This window comes from Nicotiana tabacum, chromosome 20 (genome assembly GCF_000715075.1).
Source record: "Nicotiana tabacum cultivar K326 chromosome 20, ASM71507v2, whole genome shotgun sequence".
Taxonomy (NCBI): Eukaryota; Viridiplantae; Streptophyta; class Magnoliopsida; order Solanales; family Solanaceae; genus Nicotiana; species Nicotiana tabacum.
The window spans coordinates 126,602,663-126,621,183 of NC_134099.1; the positions used below are offsets into that span (position 1 = coordinate 126,602,663).

The following is an 18,521-nucleotide window of genomic DNA, read 5'->3' on the forward strand; positions in this document are numbered from 1 at the left end:
TTTTTTATGCTTGATTATAATTGGTGTTTTGCTCCAAGAAAGTTACATTAAAAGGATAAGTGATATTCTTGGAACTGAATGCTATGGACAGGCTTGCCGCACGTGTCGTTGATTAAGTCATTGTGGCAGATAGCCGCAGTGGCCGCCTTGAAGTTAATAAGTCCTTAAGAAATTTTTATATATCTATACACTATTAGAAACTTTATTACCTCTCCTGCTCAAGTTTCACTCTAATTAACTCCTATATACAAAATTATCAATTATGTACAATTTTAGGATTTAAGGATAATTAATCAATTTCTATAATCACTGTAACTGTTCAAATTCCATTCCCCCCATATTTCTCTCTCCGTATTCCACTCCCCCACGTTTCTTTCTCCACATCCCAACTACCCCTCCCCACGTATCTTGCACAAGAGAGCAACAATTCCACCATTGACAACCGTTAAAAAGCTTTGAAGCTTTGAATTCGAATTTGGGTTATTTGTTTGATTTGGGTATTGTTGCAAAGAATTGAGATTCTCTCTACGTCTCTCTCTATCTCTCAATCCCTAATTTCAGTAATGTAAAGCTAAGGAAAAATAGCAGCAATTCCATCATTGATAGTCGTTATAAAGCTTTGAATTCGAATTTGAATTTTTAAAAACCATTGTTTGGATTTGGTGTTGTTGCAAACAATTGAAAATATGGTTTGGAGTTTATATCTCGATTTTGAGGGTGTTTTGGCGAAGATTAGACTTGATTTTGGCTGAATTTCCGATTGAAACTCGAAGAAGAAGACATGACATGCATTATACTGCAGAAATTGTAGTAAAGTTATAATAAATTTGTAGAAAAATTGTATTATGTTGTTTATATATATATTTTTATTTAAATATTGTATGAAAGTTGAACAATATCGTATAAAAATTGTATTTAAGTTGTATGATATTGTAGTTGAATATAACTGAGTAAAAATAATGTATGAAAATTATAGATAAGTTGTATTATATATAATTAGTTGTATGAAATTTGTTTTTACTATGTATTTATCAAATACAAAATATACAAAAAAACGTATTGTATAAAATTTGTATAAAAATTGTGTTTAAGTGGTATAATATTGTAGTTGTATATAACTGGGTAGAAATAATATATGAAAGTTGTAGATAAGTTGTATGATATATAATTAGTTGTATGAAATTTAGTTTTACTATGTATAAATCAGATACAAATATACAAAAGACATATTGTATAAAATTTGTATAAAAATTATATTTAAGTTGTATGATATTGTAGTTGTATTTAACTGGGTATAAAATTTGTATCTGATTTTGAATATTAACCTTTCCCTGGTTTTGCTGTACATTTGTCTTAGGAGAAGCCTAATATCTTGTCTTCCCGAAGAATTAGCAACAACTGTATAAACGTATTTTATTGACCTTCACCCCGGTACATGTTAAGTTTCTGCTTGGGCATTACATCAACTCAACTAAGAAACTGAATAGGGGGTGGTGTAATTTTCATTTCTTCTTGTTAATATTATTTTCTGTTGCTATACTATTGCATTTTTGCAATTGCTACTGCAATTAGAGTTTCCAGCTTTTGTTGTTTGTATTATCGTCTCAAACTGAATCAATAGAGGGGCGGCAATACTTGGGAGCCTTTTTAATTAGTTTTTCTACTTACTGTTCATAAGAGAAACAAAGAATGATTTGAAGTCTTACCTTTCTTTTGTTCTCACTGGTGGAATCGTTATAAACATCAAGCAGATCACTAAACCTCTGCCAAAATAAAAAAAAAAAAAAAAAAACAGGTAAAATAGATAGTCGTTAAGGATCGTTAATCGTATCGTTGAAGGACAATTCCAAATCGACCCAGTACAAATCTGTTATTCTCATCAGTCGTCTTAAAATTAGGTTGCATCTATTACTTCTGCTAGTTTCAAATAATCGTTGCAAAATCAGTATCCAAAAAATAGTTAGTGCTATATACTATTTAACGTGTTCGCTAATCTCAAATTTTGTTCAATACGTTTTAAGAGCACTGCACTTTCTATAGATAATTTAATTAAAAAGGTAAGATGCCTCTCTTTTTTTTTTCCCTCACAAATAATGAATTTGGGAGCCTTTTAAGGTGGATTGTATATATTTTATAAATAAAACTTGTTTATGCTAGGTAATTAGCTAAACATGGACATTAAGGGTAATAAAGTTTCAAATAGTGTATAAGAATGAAAAAGTCCTATGACTTAAATACGTGACGGAGTGTTGTAAGTGGCAGAGTGGCCTTGCTGCCAGATTCAGCCATTTGTCGCTCCGATTTGTTCAAAATTTTAAGAAAAGAAAAAAAAACCATTGATAGAGGAATCTCATCCATTCTATTGCATCTCTTAGTGATTTTTCTTTGTTTTAGTCACAACTAAACAACATAATTTTCAGAAAACAAGTACATACTTTTTTGGGCCAAACATGGCCTGATAAGCTTCTCCCTTCTTTAAATTCATAATAATAAATTTTGGGTTTTACCTAAATTTAAAATCTTTACACCTTGTATTATCGTAGATATAAAATGCTAGAACGAGTAAAGGGAAAGGAGAATACTGCAAATGAAAAATAAGGATCTGCTTCATATTCCCATTCATTACTACTTACTAGGATTCGGCTGAGTAATAAGCTGGACAAATAATATATAATGCATTAGCCTAACATGAAGAGATGTGTAATAGAGGCCTCAAAATCAAAATCTACCATCTCTGGACGAAGTTCTACCATCTTCGTATCTTGAAAAATCCTGAACACAATTTCTTGCTCCACAGAATAATGTTCTAATAGTAAAACTTTGTTAATTTTCAACAGTACAGCGCCCTGAACTTGTTCGAATTTTTCGACCCTGACCCGAATTTTTCACACGTTGATGAAGTGGCAATAGGCAAATAGAATAAAAACACGTAGCAGCTTGACAAGCTCATTTTATATGCAGGTATTATTAGCAGAGTAGCTTATACTCTATTGTGCAACATAGAACTGTAATCATCCTTGATGATTTTGTACTATAATGAGCAATTTGATCTACATTGAAAAATTAGTAATCAGCACCAGCAAGAGTTGTCAAGTGAGAAAAGGTAAATGTGCATCCATTAGTTTTTCTCTTCAGCAGCATAAAGCCTTTTGATCTCCTCCACATCATCATAACTACCAAGGAATATTGGCGCCCGATCATGTATTTTCTTAGGAACTAAGTCAAGTGCCTGCATAAAAGTAATATTAGTAGTTAAAAGGGACATACTTTGACTACATTAAAGTTCTTTTTTCTACATTTATCTGTTTAAGATGACCATATAAAACAATTACTGCCATCTAAGCCCTCGAAGATGTTTTTTTTCAGGGATCTTTAATCTTGACTCAGAAAACTAAACAACATTTGACATCTCGAGCACTAAACTCAAGTCCAAAAGAAGAAAGGTATAATAGTACTGAGCTGAGAATACCAGCTCCGCGACACTTTTCACTTTTTCGTAGGAGGATTTTTTGGCAAGGACTGAAAGTGGAATCAAAACAAACTTGCAGTTTGATTTTCTATTATAGTTTAACTAAATATGCAGAAACCTTACCCGCTGCTTTCCTGTAAATGCTTGGCCTCCTGCTTGTTCCATCAGAAATGACATGGGAAATACTTCATAAAGAACCCTGTTTCATACAGTTTCAGTTGCACTCTTTCAGATCATTATCGTTGAGAAGTTCCATTTGTAACTCAAAAGATGTGCATAACTTACCGCAGCTTCCCGTTGGGGCTTTTCTTATCAGCTGGGTACAAAAAGATTCCACCATAGAGTAATGTTCGATGAACATCAGCTACCATGCTGCGAGACAACAGTCAGATGTCATGTAAAATGAGGTGATAATAACTACTTATGTCAGGTTATATTTAACATACATCTACGATCACACTCAGAACATGATTAGTTCATTTACTCAGATTTGTCTAATGGAAACAAAAGTTGTTGCATCTGCCCATTAAAAACAAATGCAAAATGCAAATCCCAGTGGAGCAATCCATCTTAACAATTGAAATTAAAAAACACCAACATCACACCCGTTCACGATTTTCAGAATTCACAAGACCTATTCATGTCTCACTCAAAATATAAGGAGCCATTTGATTAAACCAACCCATTCAATCAAACCAAACCAGTCAAGAGCTTGATTATAAGTATTTGATAGATATTCAGCGCTGTCTGCACATTTCATATGAACTTTTAATTTTTGAAGTTTGAACTACAGTTGACTTATAAAGCTGTAAGATGGTCATAATGATTCTTAAAATGCCACTCATCTTAGCAATAGATGACACCACTCAGGCTATCAGACTTCAAGCTAAAAGTATCGGAAGCTTGGTCTCCACTTTTGCCATGTCTACGAGAAAAATAGATAGATCATAATCGCTTTTGTTCTGAGCAGCTCAGCATTAGCGATTTCTGTATATGTTAAGAGTTTCAGCTTCACATTACTTCACTAATTAATCAGACGAACACAATTATATTGCCCAATATGACGAGAGAAATGGCAATCATTCATGGTTGACACCTGATTAAGATGCCAGGACAAATAAGTTGGTTCATACAAAATTCGAGTACTTCTAATCTATGTTGCTCGGATCCTCTAAAAATGTGGCCGGATACGTGTCGGATCCTCCATAAGTAGTGTATTTTTGAAGGATCCGACACGGGTGCGGCTACATTTTGGAGAGTCCGCGCAACATAGCTTCTAATACAAGATGTCTGGTGAAGATCATACACATTCTGATATCTGTGATATGACAATACACCAGAAGTTTTTCATCTCTATTTCTAAGTACATCTTAGAAAGTTAATTCAATGCCTGAACAATGAACTTGAAGTTGCATTTTTTTATGGAAGGAAATGAAATCACAGGGGTTAAAACCCACAAAAATACACATAAGAAGCTGCGCAATTTAAGTCTCACACTACATAGCTCCAGTACCTTCCAATATATCTTAAAGATTTGGGTGATGAACCATCCTTGGGGAACTTGCAGTTCTCCACATATCTGAAATTCAAATAAAAGTAAGACATCATAGAAACTGGAAAATGTAGATCATTAAACTCATTACACATACTTGGATGTTGGACCATCCCAGTTCTTGGCATTTCCTTCATTCACTGAATAAATCTTCCCTTTCTTAGGAATCTGCATGTACAAAGCAAAATAAAGATCTTGCTAAATGGAAAAGATGCAACATCAATCCTATTAACATAAAAGAAAGTAGAAGCAAATAGGAAGATCATAATTTGAATGTTCCGAAAACAAATACAAAATCCAGACAAGCAGTAGAATGACTGATGTGGAGAAAATGAGGCTAAGAACTAAAGGTCACAAATAGCAGTTGAGGAAAGAGAATTTTAACTTTAAGCAGAGGTAACTTCAGAGTCAGAAAAGGACACAGGATGTTGTTTATGCTAAAATGATTTTCTTTTGGATAAATTTTATGCTAAAACAATGGCATGCTGTGTAGGATTGTTACCAAGAGATCACATTTTACATAGTAAACCATTATATTATTTTCACAAACAAGCTATCATGGATTGTATGAAAGGAGCTGTAATACAGTCAACAACAGCCACTCGATTATTTGCAACTTTTTACGTCTGTTTAGTCAACTACAGTAAGATTTGACTATACAGTGAAATCTAACTTGCTTCTAATGAGCCTTGGCTCAACCGGTGAAGTTGCTGCCATGTGTTCGAGCGTGGAAACAGCAACAAGCAAAAATGCAGGTTAAGGCTGCGTACAATAGACCCTTGTGGTCCGGCCCTTCCCGGACTCTGCGCATAGCGGGAGCTTAGTGCACCGGAGTGCCTTTTTCTTCCAATAACATCCTTGGCCAATTTACCTTAATTTTTCCAATTTTAATACATAGCTCTATTATGATGTAATTACATAATTATCATACTATAACTAAGAATTATAATGAAATTTAGGATTACCAATTTTCAATAATTTCAAAAAAGAGAACAATTTTAAGAGAAGATTTTAAACATCGTTAAATATGAGATGAATGAATATTCAACTATTGTAGTCAGCTCCTCATCATGATAGCTATAGCTTAATCGAGAAGTTTTTACAACTTCAAAATTAATACTACAGCATTATCAAAAATCTGTGAAAGATAACAAGTAAGAAATGATTAACTAGTTAAGTAATAACATAAAGAAAATTCCGAAAGAAATTAACAGAACTTTTAACAGACGACGTTTATTGAAACTGAAGGTATCACAAAAGAATCTTTTAAAATTATCTAAAGATTAGAAATAGTGTTTCCCTTCAAACTCTACCCTCCTGGGATATATTCAACTTTAAGTTCTAAGACAATCTTGAGTACTCATGCCACGATCCAGAAATGGGTGGCCAACCAAGCCAGTAGGTAAGGAGACATGTCTGCATCTTAAACAGAAGTAAATAGCTGCGGGGTGACTTTACCTTGATATCTGGATGAGTTAAGATGAATTCGCCAAGAGAGGGGTCAAGTGTAAAACCATTAACACCTTTTCCAGTGCTCAAGACAAGCTGCAAATAACCGAGCCCGAAAAAATTATTGTCACCAGTAATTGCAATTCATACTTCGAAAGAGTTTCCAATAGGACTCATATAATTATTCGTATACTTTTAGATCTATTTTTTATGGAATCCAACAACTCCCAAATCTATTACAATAAAAGGTAACTCCCGTACCGTACAAGAACTTCCATACATGCAGTATCCAGCAGCTAACATATTCTTTCCAGGTTGCAAGACATCATCTAGTGTTGGTTCATGAGCATCTTTCATCATGTAAATCCCAAAAATCTAGATAAAACAGACGCATTTTGTCATTGTGCCATCACGTAAGAAGTAAAAATTATACAAGTTGAAAGCCTATGAAAGAAAAATTAATAGTTCAAAGTGGAATAATACCGTTCCAATTGAAACACCACAATCAATGTTGGAAGATCCATCCAGAGGATCAAAAACTACACAGTACCTGTTTTAATATTGTATGAAATGCAATCACATTAATGATAACCTAAATAAAAAAAATCCTTAGTATAAACTTGTGAAAAGCTATAATACGTACTTTCCACGCTTAGCTGGCTCCACAAAAGTAGCTTCTTCATCTTCTTCAGACACAAGAACGCACTGTATAATTTTGAGTTCTTTCATATCAAGACGAGAATGTATTTTAGCACAGTACACTAAAACATGAGGGTCTTGGGTCTTACTGTTCGGCCACTGCTGACAAGAGCCTTGATGAAAACTTCATTTGAGAGTACGTCCAGTTTCTTTTGGTCTTCACCCTTCAATTAGAAATTATAACATTCTGATAAGAAACAAAGACTTAACACTTCAACACTATGAGTGCCGCATTCCTAACAACTTGCCTGCACATTAGTCTCACCAGCAAGCCCTAAGAGTTTGGCCAAACCTGCCTGAAAAGATGTATACACAGTGCAAACACATCAATAATGGAAGTAAGGATAGAACAAAACAATGTAAAACTAGTTTGAAGTGCACGCTGAAAGAGTCACTTCAGTAAAGCTTCCTCTTCCTCGACCATTAACATACTAACGAAGGATAGGTTAGAGAGCAGCTATTGGGCCTATCCAACTGCAGTCAATTCGAGTAGAGAAGAGAGAAAGAAGAATGACATTCCTCCATTTAACTAAGTGCTATAAGCAAAACAAATTTATCAAAGAAAAGCTCACCCTCCTGGCCATGCACTTAAGAAATTATAAGCTTTATGTTCACACAAATTAAGAGTTATTCCATTTTATACTGACTCCCAAACTCAAAGACAATGACGAGATAACCTGAAAGTGAATATCACGGCCATACCTGGATTACCATAAAATTATAAAAATAAAAAGATCTCTTGATAGCAAGAATACATATTTTCAATGCATAGCATAAGCAAAGAAATCCTTTTTGAAAGCAAAATGGCAACCCATCATACTTATAATAAAACCCAAAAACCATATTGCCTTTACGGAAGAGCAGTGTGTGCGCGCGGACGAGCGCGTGTGCATAGATGATTGGATGAGGAAATTGACCATGACTCAAATTTCTAGCTAAAAACAATTTGATTAAGCAAGAATCTTACGGCCCATTTGGCCATAAATTTTTTTTCACTTTTTTCGGAATCGGCGTTTGGCCATGAAAATTTCAAATTTCCCTTTAAGCTGAATTTTGGAATTTTGAAAAAAAAATTATTTTTCAAAAATTTCACTCCAAATCACTTACAAACATTCAAAATCAGCTCCAAATTGTATTCATGTCAAACACAACTCTAATTTTCAAATATCATATTCATGTCAAACACAACTCTAATTTTCAAATATCATTTTCACTTGAAAAAAGATTTCAATGTTTTCCCGGAATTTCACATTTCTTAAGTCCAAACGCCCACTAAGTCAATCAAAGAAAAAAAAAAGTCAATCGAAGTAAAGACATGTATAAAGTTAGCAACAACAATATCAGTCAACTATGCTTCAATTGGGATTGGCTATATGAATCAATGAATTACACCTTGATCCCAAATTAGTTATAGTTAGCCATATCAGTCATCTGTACCACAATATTTATAAATAAAAGAAATTTAACCTTATTAACAGCAGTACAGACGAATTTGCAGCCAAGAACAATGTGACTGAGCAAGATAGTGAAGTCACCACGTGATTCAGGGTATTTGCTCTGCTCATTCAACACGAACCTTGTTATGGTCATCAAATCAGTCCTATGAGCATCCGCTGCGTGATCCATGGCTAGCTAACTCTTCCTTTCTTTTCGTCAACTTTCCAACAACACAGCAATAGAGTAATTTTTACTATATGCAACTAGTATGTCAATGGGGTGGCACGCAGTTCGATGCTGACACGAGAAATGCTAGTAATACAATAGATAAAAAGGGTAATCTGGGAAAATGAAGGGGATTGGGCCTATCTGATGTCAATGGAAGCTTCGGATGACACGTGGAGAGAGAAGCGTGAGTCATGGTACCAGTGGTTAGCAGAAGATAATGTTATTTTAGTAGTACTTATGCTTATTCTGTTCCATTCTGATTCTGTTTTGCTACTGCTGCATCTTCATAGAGGCCGTTTAGTTACAAAGAATTAAGGGGTCGTTTGGTTTACAAATAGGTTGTGTTGGGATTAGTTATGTTGGTGTAATGACCTGATCGATCATTGAACTCTAGCACGTCGTTCGGCGGTTTGAGACCTTAAGTAGTTTCACTTTATGTATTATGGCTTGCACGTGTGGTTAGTTTTCATTTTCAAGAAGTTTAGAGTTGATTTGGAGGAATAATTCTCAATTCAGAAGGTTTAAGTTGGAAGATTTGATCAACGTTTGATTTTTAGATAAACGACCTTGAAATCGAGATTTGAAGGTTCTTATAGGTTCGTAAAATGACAAGAAGAGTTGCTCTGATGGTAAGCAACCTCCACTTCCAACCAAGAAGTTGTGAGTTCGAGTCTCCCCAATAGCAAGGTGGGAAGTTCTTGGAGGGAAGGATGCCGGGGGTCTATTTGGAAACAACCTCTCTACCCCAGGGTAGAGGTAAGGTCTGCGTACACACTACCCTCCCCAGACCCCACTAAGTGGGATTATACTGGGTTGTTGTTATTGTTGTATAGGTTCGTAAGATGATTTTGGACGTGGGCGTATGTTCGGGTTGAGTATCGGATGCTCCGAGAGAGATTCAGTGCTTATTATCAAAAGTTTGCATTTTGAAGGTTTTGAAACTTTCTATGTTTGACTTACAGTGGACTTTGGTGTTATTGGACTCCGAGCGGCGTTCCTGGACCTTGGATAGGTTCATTTTATTGATAGGAACTTGTGCGTGAAGTTTGGTCGTGATCCGGAATATCTAAGTGTTATTCGAACGCGTTCGACGAAGGATGAAGGTTTGAAAGTTAAGAGAGTTTAAGAAATTGAACATGATCTTTAATTCTTGGTTTTGATGTTGTAATTCATGTTCTGAGCCTTTGGACAAGTTTACATAGGGTATATAAACTTGTTTGAATGACTGGACATGGTTCCTCCGATCTCGGGTGGGTTTTGGGGTGGTTTCGGACCACTTTTAGGTCATTTTGAACTGCTGATATCTGATGCCAGGGGTGTGAATTGCAATCGCGTAGGTCTGGGCCGCGATCGCAAAGAGCAAAGTGCATTTCAGGCCTTGTGAATCGCAATCGCGGAAGGTAGGGTCGCGATTGCGAACAAGGAATTTCTATTGTTAGTCTCACTTTGGGAGCTTATATCTTGTAATCTATAAGGAATTTGGAGATAATTCAAAAATAAAAGTTCTTTGAATCTTATTTTCAGAAAATTAAACTGTGTATCATTTGGAATTTTGTACAAAAGGTTATAGCTATTATACCAAAGAGTGTCTATGAGAAGAAAAAACACAATTTGTACATCGCGATCGCGGGCTTCTTGGCGCGATCGCGATGAAGAAAACAATGATGGAACTTTTGTTAACCGTGATCGCAAAAGAAGAAGTCCTGGCAGGTGTATTAAACATCTAATTTCGGAATTTTGAGCTCATTTCTTCACTTTTAAGTTCTTGCAGCACATGTGGGGCGATTTGGAGTGATTCTTGAAGACCATTTTCGCCATATATCAGAAGGTAAGTTTGTAACGACCCGGTTGGTCATTTTGAGTATTGTAGCCTTGATCCCCTAAATTATGCTTCCTCTATGCTATAGTGCGGTTATGTAACTTGTTGGGGTGTTTGGTTTTGGTTTCGGGTGAGTTTCAGAGTAAAATGGGACACATAGTCCCTAAGTTAGAGGTTTAAGTCGTAGGAGTTGACCGTAGTTTGACTTGTGTGAAGATTAATTCGGAATGAAGTTTTGACGGTCTTGATAGCTCCGTATGGTGATTTTGGTCTTAGGAGCGTGTCTGGATGTTGATTTGGAGGTCCGTAGGTCGTTTCAGCATGATTTGGCGAAAGTTGGAAATTGGAGGAATTTGGGAAGTTTGACCGGGAGTGGACTTTATTGATATCGGTGTCGGATGCCGATTCCAAAAGTTGGTATAGGTCCGTAATGTTAATTATGACTTATGTGCAAAAATTGGGATCAATCAGAGTTGTTTGGTATGAATCGTCAATGGTTTCGGAATTTGGAAGTTCATAATTGCTTAGGCTTAAATTTGGGATGCGATTCGTAGAATTTACGCTGTTTGATGTGGTTTTTGGCCTTGAGCAGGTCCATTATGTGTTTTGGAACTAGTTGGTATATTCGAATGGGGGCCCTAGGGCACCCGATATGAATCGGATCGGAATTGGATCATTTTGGATCTTGGTTGATTGCTGAACCATTGCCGGGTCAAGTACAATTGCACCTGGCATTTTGGTCTACAGGTGCGGCACCGCAGAAGCATCCCTCGATCCGTAAAAGCAAAAGTGAGTCTAGCCAGATGGGATCACAGGTGCGGTTAGTGGCGCGCAGAAGCAGATGCGCAAATGCGATTGGTCTTCCGTAGAAGCGCAAGCACAAGTGCATTCAGGGTGTCCGCATGAGCGAGTTTTCAGGGGCCTAAGCGAGGGCTGCACCTGCGATGAAAATTCTGCAGGTGTGGAGCCAGAGATGAGGCTAAGGCCTCGCAAAAGCGAGAATCATTGGGCAGAAAACGGAATTTTTGAGGGTTTTGATTCTTACTTCATTTTGGAATTTTGGGAGCTCGGTGGGAGACGAAATTTCGAAGGTTTTTTAGAGGAATTTTTGGGGTAAGAATTCTTAAATCGATTTCGGTTAAATTTTATTAATCTATCATTGTTATTATCATGTAATTAAGGATTAGAGTTGGAAAATTTGGGGAAAAGTGGTAGAATTTCTTATACTAAGTTTTTGGGTTTTGAAAGGAAAAAATGAGGTCGGATTTCGATAACTCTTGTATGGTTGAACTCAATATCAAATGGGGGTTCAGATTTCATAATTATGGTCGGGTTTCGAGACGTGAGCCCGGGTTGACATTTTGGGATGATTTTTCAATTCTTTGCAAAGATCGTAATTTCATTATTAAATTAGTTTCCCATAGTTTTATTTACAACATGAAATTATTTTGGCTAGATTCGAGTCGTTCGGAGTTGGAAAATCGAGGGAAAGACCTTTTAGTTGATTGATTTAGAGTGGTTTGAGGTAAGTGGCTTGCCTTATTTTGTGTGGGGGAACTTCCCCTTAGGATTTGGTGTTACTTGTGATAATTGTGATATGTAAAAGCCGTGTACGCAAGGTGATGAGTGTGTACACAGGCTAAACATGAAAAATCACCGGGTTTTAGCTATGTAAATTCCTTTCATGCCTTAATTGAGTTACTTTAACATGTTGTAGTCTTTATTTTTTTTAGTCTAATTTCACATGTCTACTTGTCTTATCTCTTACTTGCTAATTGCTCTACATGTTTGGTTGAAATCCTTGTTTCTCTTATTCCGTATTTATTGTTTAAATGTGGAATATCTTGTTGTTACAGTTGGTATTAAGTTTAAAAGGCCGTGATTTCTATTGAGACTTTGGGTACATCTTGGTTGAGCCGTGGGCTCCTTTTTGTGAAATTCTGGCATTGTTTGGTTTCTCAGCCAAATTGTGATATTGGGCACTTGAGGTGCAATTTGTGATACGTTGTGATAATTATATGCATGCGGTGGTATAATGTCTGGGTGTTAAAACGCATTTAGTGAAATAAGATGGGCTTGATATGCATGGCTAGTAGAGGAACTACTAGAAGCCATGCAGTGGGATAAGGTGAGCTAAAGCGCGGGGTGCTATTTCAGGAAAAAATAATTTTTTAAAATTAAATGTAATGGCTCCCACGGTGATATAAGTAAAAACTGTGAGTTACTTTTATGATTTGGGACTATGAGGCGGTACCTCGGTAGTGTCCCTTGTTGATCTTTCTCTATTTGCTGTATTTGTCTTGGTTGTTTGTTCCCTTAACATGTAAACCCTTGTTTCCTTCCGTTTTGTATTAACTATCTTGATTCTGTATTGTTAACTTTCTATAAATTCCTTATTGTTTCATTTCCATTGTCATTCTCATTATATCATTGTATCTTTCATCTTGTTTCTTATATCTCCAGTAGGACCTTAACCTGACCTCTTCACTACTCTACCGAGGTAAGACTTGACACTTACTGGGTACCATTGTGGTGTACTCATACTACGCTTCTGCATATCTTTTTGTGCAGATCCAGGTACTTCCTATCAGTCCCGGCATTAGTGAGCTGAGGTTGCTTTGGAGACTTCAAGGTACACCTGCTCGCATTTGCTGGTCTCAGAGTCCCCTTCTATCACGTTCTTCCTTATTTCATTACACTTTTATGTACAGTGATGTATATGATTGTTCAACACTATTACTTAGAGCTTGTGACTTATATTTCACCAGGTTTTGGGAGTTGTACGTATTGAATTACAGATTTTATTGATGAAATTGCAGAAGTTTTGAGATTCTAAGTTGTACTTCAATTATTCTGCATGTTGTTAGGATTACCTAGTCTTAGAAACTAGGTATCATCACGGCATCCTACAGAGGGAATTGGGGTCGTGACAAAGTTATTTTTACTTATTTCGAGTTAAGTACATGGATTTTAACACGGAATTTGATAGGTCTTATGAGTCACAAGTAGATTTAGTAGAGTTTTGCGGATCGGTATGGAGACGTATGTACTTATCTTCGGGAGGTAATGGAACCATTAGGAAAGCTTCATTTCTTTGATACATTATCGTGCAAATATGTTGATTTCGGGATTCTAAATTTCTGTCTTTCTATTCTCTCACAGATGGTGTGGACACGTACAGCTGGATCTGATGACTAGACACTCGCGCCCCTGCTAGAGCTGCGAGAGGCTGGGGCGGTGGTAGAAGCCGAGGACGTCCATGTGGCGCAGCCAGATCACCTGCACGAGCTGCTACAGAGGAGCCACCAATAGCTCCTATTGGAGAGCAGACAACTGAAACGCCTGTTACTGCTCCAACACTCTAGGAGACTCTCGCCCAATTTCTGAGCATGTTTGGTACTTTAGCTCAGTCAAGGTTGATACCACTTGCTCCTGCCACATCTCAGGCCGGGGGAGGAGCATAGACTCCCACCGCCCGTACCCCAAGCAGTGGGTTCAGGTTGACCAAGTTCCAAAGGTCATACCAGTATAGCCGGTCTCCCCAGTTCAACCCGAGGTTAGGGCAGCAGCTTCTGTGGGGGAGAAGCTCAGGCTCGAGAGGTACAAAAAGTACCACCCTCCTACTTTTAGCCATTTGGCGTCAGAGGATGCCCAAGGTTTTCTTGAGGAGTGCCATTGTATCCTCCATACTATAGGTATTGTAGAGTCTAGTGGGGATGCTTTCACTATATTCCAGCTTAAGGGAGCGGCTTATTAGTTGTGGCGAGCATATGAGTTGGGTAGTCCGCCGAGGCAGCTTCACTCACTTGGGCTCAGTTCTCAGATATGTTCTTGAAGGAGTTTGTTCCCAAGTCTCAGAAATGCATGGCACGCAGAGTTTGAGTAGTTGCACCAAGGTTCTATGACTGTGTCATATTATGTGGTCTAGTTCAGTGATTTGTCTAGGCATGCACCATCCTTGGTTGCTACTATTAGAGAGCGAGTCTGTCGATTTATCGAGGGGTTCAACCCAGATATCATATTTAGCATGGCCTGAGAGTTGGAAATGGACATCGCATACCAGCAAGTAGTGGAGATCACTAGGAGGTTGGAGGGTATATGGGCTCGAGAGAGAGAAGAGAGTAAGGCCATGAGGCCTTGAGATTCTGGCAGATATATTGGTGCTCGTGCCCCAATTGTAGCTTGTCATGGTAGGGGCTGTGTGAGTCGCCCTGTTCATTCAGTAGTTCCAGGTTCCAGCGGTATTCCGGCCACTCCTAGGCCTCGACTCCCTATTATGCACCGTTATTGTCTAGTGCACCTCCTACACGGGGTGCTTTCGTTGGTCAGACCAACCGACCAGGCCTGAGCCAGCCACAACAACCACGTACTCCAAGGGCTTGTTTTGAGTGTGGTAATACTCGTCACATGGTGAGGATTACCCCAGACTCAGGAGGGTTGCACCTCCATAGACTACTAGGGCTCCGCGTGTTCCATTGAGTCCTTAGAACATGGTTACCGCAGCAGTTGCCACTCCACCTGCATAGCCAGCTAGAGGTGGAGGTCGGGAAGGTAGAGGTAGCCCTAGAGGGGGAGGCCATGCCAGATATTATGCTCTTCCTGCTAGGACAGAGGCAGTTGCATCTGACTCAGTCATCACATGTATTGTTCTGGTCTGTCATAGAGATGTATCAATATTATTTGATTCAGGCTCTACTTATTCCTATGTGTCATCTTACTTTACTCCATATTTGGGTGTATCCCATGATAATTTGAGTTCTCTTGTCTATGTTTTCACACCTGTGGGAGATTCTATTATTGTTAGTTGTTCTTGGTGGTTTTGAGACCAGAGCCGATCTATTGTCGCTCAATATGGTATATTTTGATACTATTTTAGGCATGGACTAGTTGCCCCCCTATCATGCTATTCTCGATTGTCATGCCAAGACTGTGATATTGGCTATGCCATGATTACCATGATTGGAGTGGGAAGGTGCTTTAGATCATGTTCCTAGCATGGTTATCTCATTTCTAAAGGCTCGTTGTATGGTTGAGAAGGGGTTGTAATGCTTATTTAGCCTTTGTGAGGAATGACAGTGCTGATACTCCTACCGTGGCGTCTGTTCTGGTGGTGAGGGATTATCCAGATATATTTTCGGTGGATCTTCCGGGCTTGCCGCTCGATAGGGATGTCAATTTTGGCATTGATTTGTTACTGAGCGCTCAACCCATTTCTATTCCAACCTATCGTATGGCTTCAACAGAGTTGAAAGAGTTAAAGGAGCAGTTGCAAGAATTGCTTGAGAAGGGCTTCATTCGGCCTAGTATGTCGCCTTGGGGTGCTCCAGTCTTGTTTGTAAAGAATAAGGATGGTTCTATGCGCACGTGTATTGGTTATCGCCAGTTGAACAAGGTTACGATGAAGAACAGGTATCCATTACCACACATTTATGACCTATTAGCTACATGGTGCCAGAGTGTTCTCCAAGATTGACTTGCGTTCAGGCTATCATCAGTTGAAGATTCGGGAGCCAGATATCCCAAAGACTGCCTTCAGGACTCGGTATCATTACGAGTTCCTTGTGATGTCTTTTGGGATGACCAATGCCCCAACAACATTCATGCACTTGATGAATAGTGTATTTTAGACCTATCTTGACTCCTTCATCATTGCATTTATTGAAGTCATTCTGGTGTACTCCCGGATCCGGGAGGATCATGAGCAGCACTTGAGGATCGTGCTCCAGACATTGTGAGAAAAGGAGTTATATGCAAAATTTTCAAAGTGTGAATTATGGCTCGATTCGTTAGTATTTTTGGTTCATGTAGTGTCGACTGAGGGGATCAAGGTAGATCTGAAGAAGATTGAAGCAGTGCAGAGTTGGACTAAACCGTCTTCAGCTACAGAGATCCAGGGTTTTCTTGGTTTGGTGGTGTATTACCGTCAATTTGTAGAGGGCTTCTCACCTATTGCAGCACTTGTGACCAGACTGACCCAGAAGGGTGATCTGTACAGGTGGACCGAGGAGTGTGAGGAGAGCTTTCAAAAGCTCAAGACTGCTTTGACTACAGTCCCAGTGTTGTTATTGCCTACAGGTTCCAGGTCTTATATTGTGTATTATAATGCGTCGCATATTGGTTTCGGCGCGGTATTGATGCAGGATGGTAGGGTGATTGTCTATGCATCTAGACAGGTGAAGGTGCATAAGAATAACTATCATGTCCACGACCTTGAGTTAGCAGCTATTGTTCATGCCTTGAAGATTTGGCGGCACTATTTGTATGGTGTTCCTTGTGAGATCTACACCGACCACCGGAGTCTACAACATCTGTTCAAATTGAAGGATCTTAACTTGCGTCAGCGGAGGTGGTTAAAGTTGCTTAAGGAATATGATATCACTATTTTATATCATCCCGTAAAGGCTAATGTGGTGGCCGATGCCTTGAGTCGCAATGCGGAGAGTTTGGGAAGTTTAGTAAATCTACCGACAACGAAAATGCCATTAGCATTAGATGTTTAGGATTTGGCCAACCAGTTTGTTAGACTGGATGTTTCTGAGACGGGTCGAGTTTTGGCTTGTGTGGTTTCTCAATCTTCTCTTTATGATCGTATCAAAGAGCGTCAGTATTGTCACGACCCAAACCGATGGGCTGCGACGGGCACCCGGTACCTTATTCAACCGAGTACCAACATATATGGAAGGAAATATAGAGTAAGTGACTCAACATGTAAGTCTGAATAACTCTGTAAATCATAGAATAATTATAGTGTCATGTATATGCGTATGAATATCATGTCTCATAATATCATCAAGCCTCTGAGGGCATCCCACCATATCATCTCAGCCACTGTGGGCAACATCATCAACGTATACCAGCTGATCAGGTGGTGGTGCGTATATAACGCCATAACTTTTTCCATATCCCATATACATATATATAGGCGTATATAAGGCCATCTGGTTATGGATCAATGTACATGTATAAATGCATGAAATGCATAAGAAATACATTAATAGGATTTTCTCGGAATGCAATAAAAATCAATATACCTTTCGGATAAACTTTATCAAATACGTATTTTTCTGAGACCCACGAACAAAAGATATAATAATAATTCACATGGAGAATCAAGAATATAGACACCCCTAGTATTTTTATGAATAAAGTCATTTATAAAAGTTGCGTATTTTGCTCGTTTCATTTGTATTATTTGGATCATGCCAAAAAGAAAGAAGTGATTGCCTTAACATACCTGGGGTAGGGAAAAATCCGTATGATATTCTTGAAAAAGGTTGCACCATATTCCTTTAGAATCACAAAATCTCACGTTGCTATGGTGCTAAAAATCTCGTTGGAATTGTTTTGTTTCAAGATTAATGTCGGTTATTTGTTGGAATGAAATTTACCATTCTTGAATCTGTTTGTATTTAGAAGGAAGTCTTATAATCAATAAAGACTACAATCCATTATTGAATGTGTTTGGATTTAGAAAGAAGTCCTATAATCAATGAAGACTACAATCCATTCTTTTAAAGTCTTTGTAGTTGTATGTAACTGTCATTGCAAATGACACTTAGATGCCACCTTTAAAATTGTGATACGAGTCATTCCAATTGCATGGGGCTGCCACCTCATGCTTTTTAATACTTATCCAATATATTTCCAATTAATTAGGTAATATTCCATTACCCGGTAATTAACCAATTACCCGCATAATTAAGAATTATCTCAACTTACTGAAAATACTACTCTCTTTTAACATACCTTGTACACCTTACTAGCATGGTCATGTAGTACCTTGTATGACACTAGTCCATAAATATCGAATATTAAGGCTCAACCCATATTTTATCCCAATATGCCAAACTTGGACGAATTATTTATTT

General features: G+C 37.9%; 1 protein-coding gene across 1 annotated transcript; it reads right to left on the reverse strand.

The window, feature by feature from the left end:
* Window positions 1-2,915: 2,915 nt before the first annotated feature.
* Window positions 2,916-9,043, reverse strand: LOC107819136 (fructose-1,6-bisphosphatase, cytosolic). The gene is made up of 12 exons (XM_016645222.2): window positions 8,637-9,043; window positions 7,418-7,465; window positions 7,259-7,333; window positions 7,114-7,175; window positions 6,954-7,020; window positions 6,732-6,845; window positions 6,480-6,566; window positions 5,119-5,189; window positions 4,983-5,048; window positions 3,755-3,841; window positions 3,593-3,668; window positions 2,916-3,229 (listed from the first exon to the last, which is right to left on the reverse strand). Exons 1-12 carry the CDS (start codon window positions 8,793-8,795, stop codon window positions 3,119-3,121), a joined length of 1,023 nt encoding a protein of 340 aa, XP_016500708.1. The 5' UTR covers window positions 8,796-9,043; the 3' UTR covers window positions 2,916-3,118.
* Window positions 9,044-18,521: the final 9,478 nt, after the last annotated feature.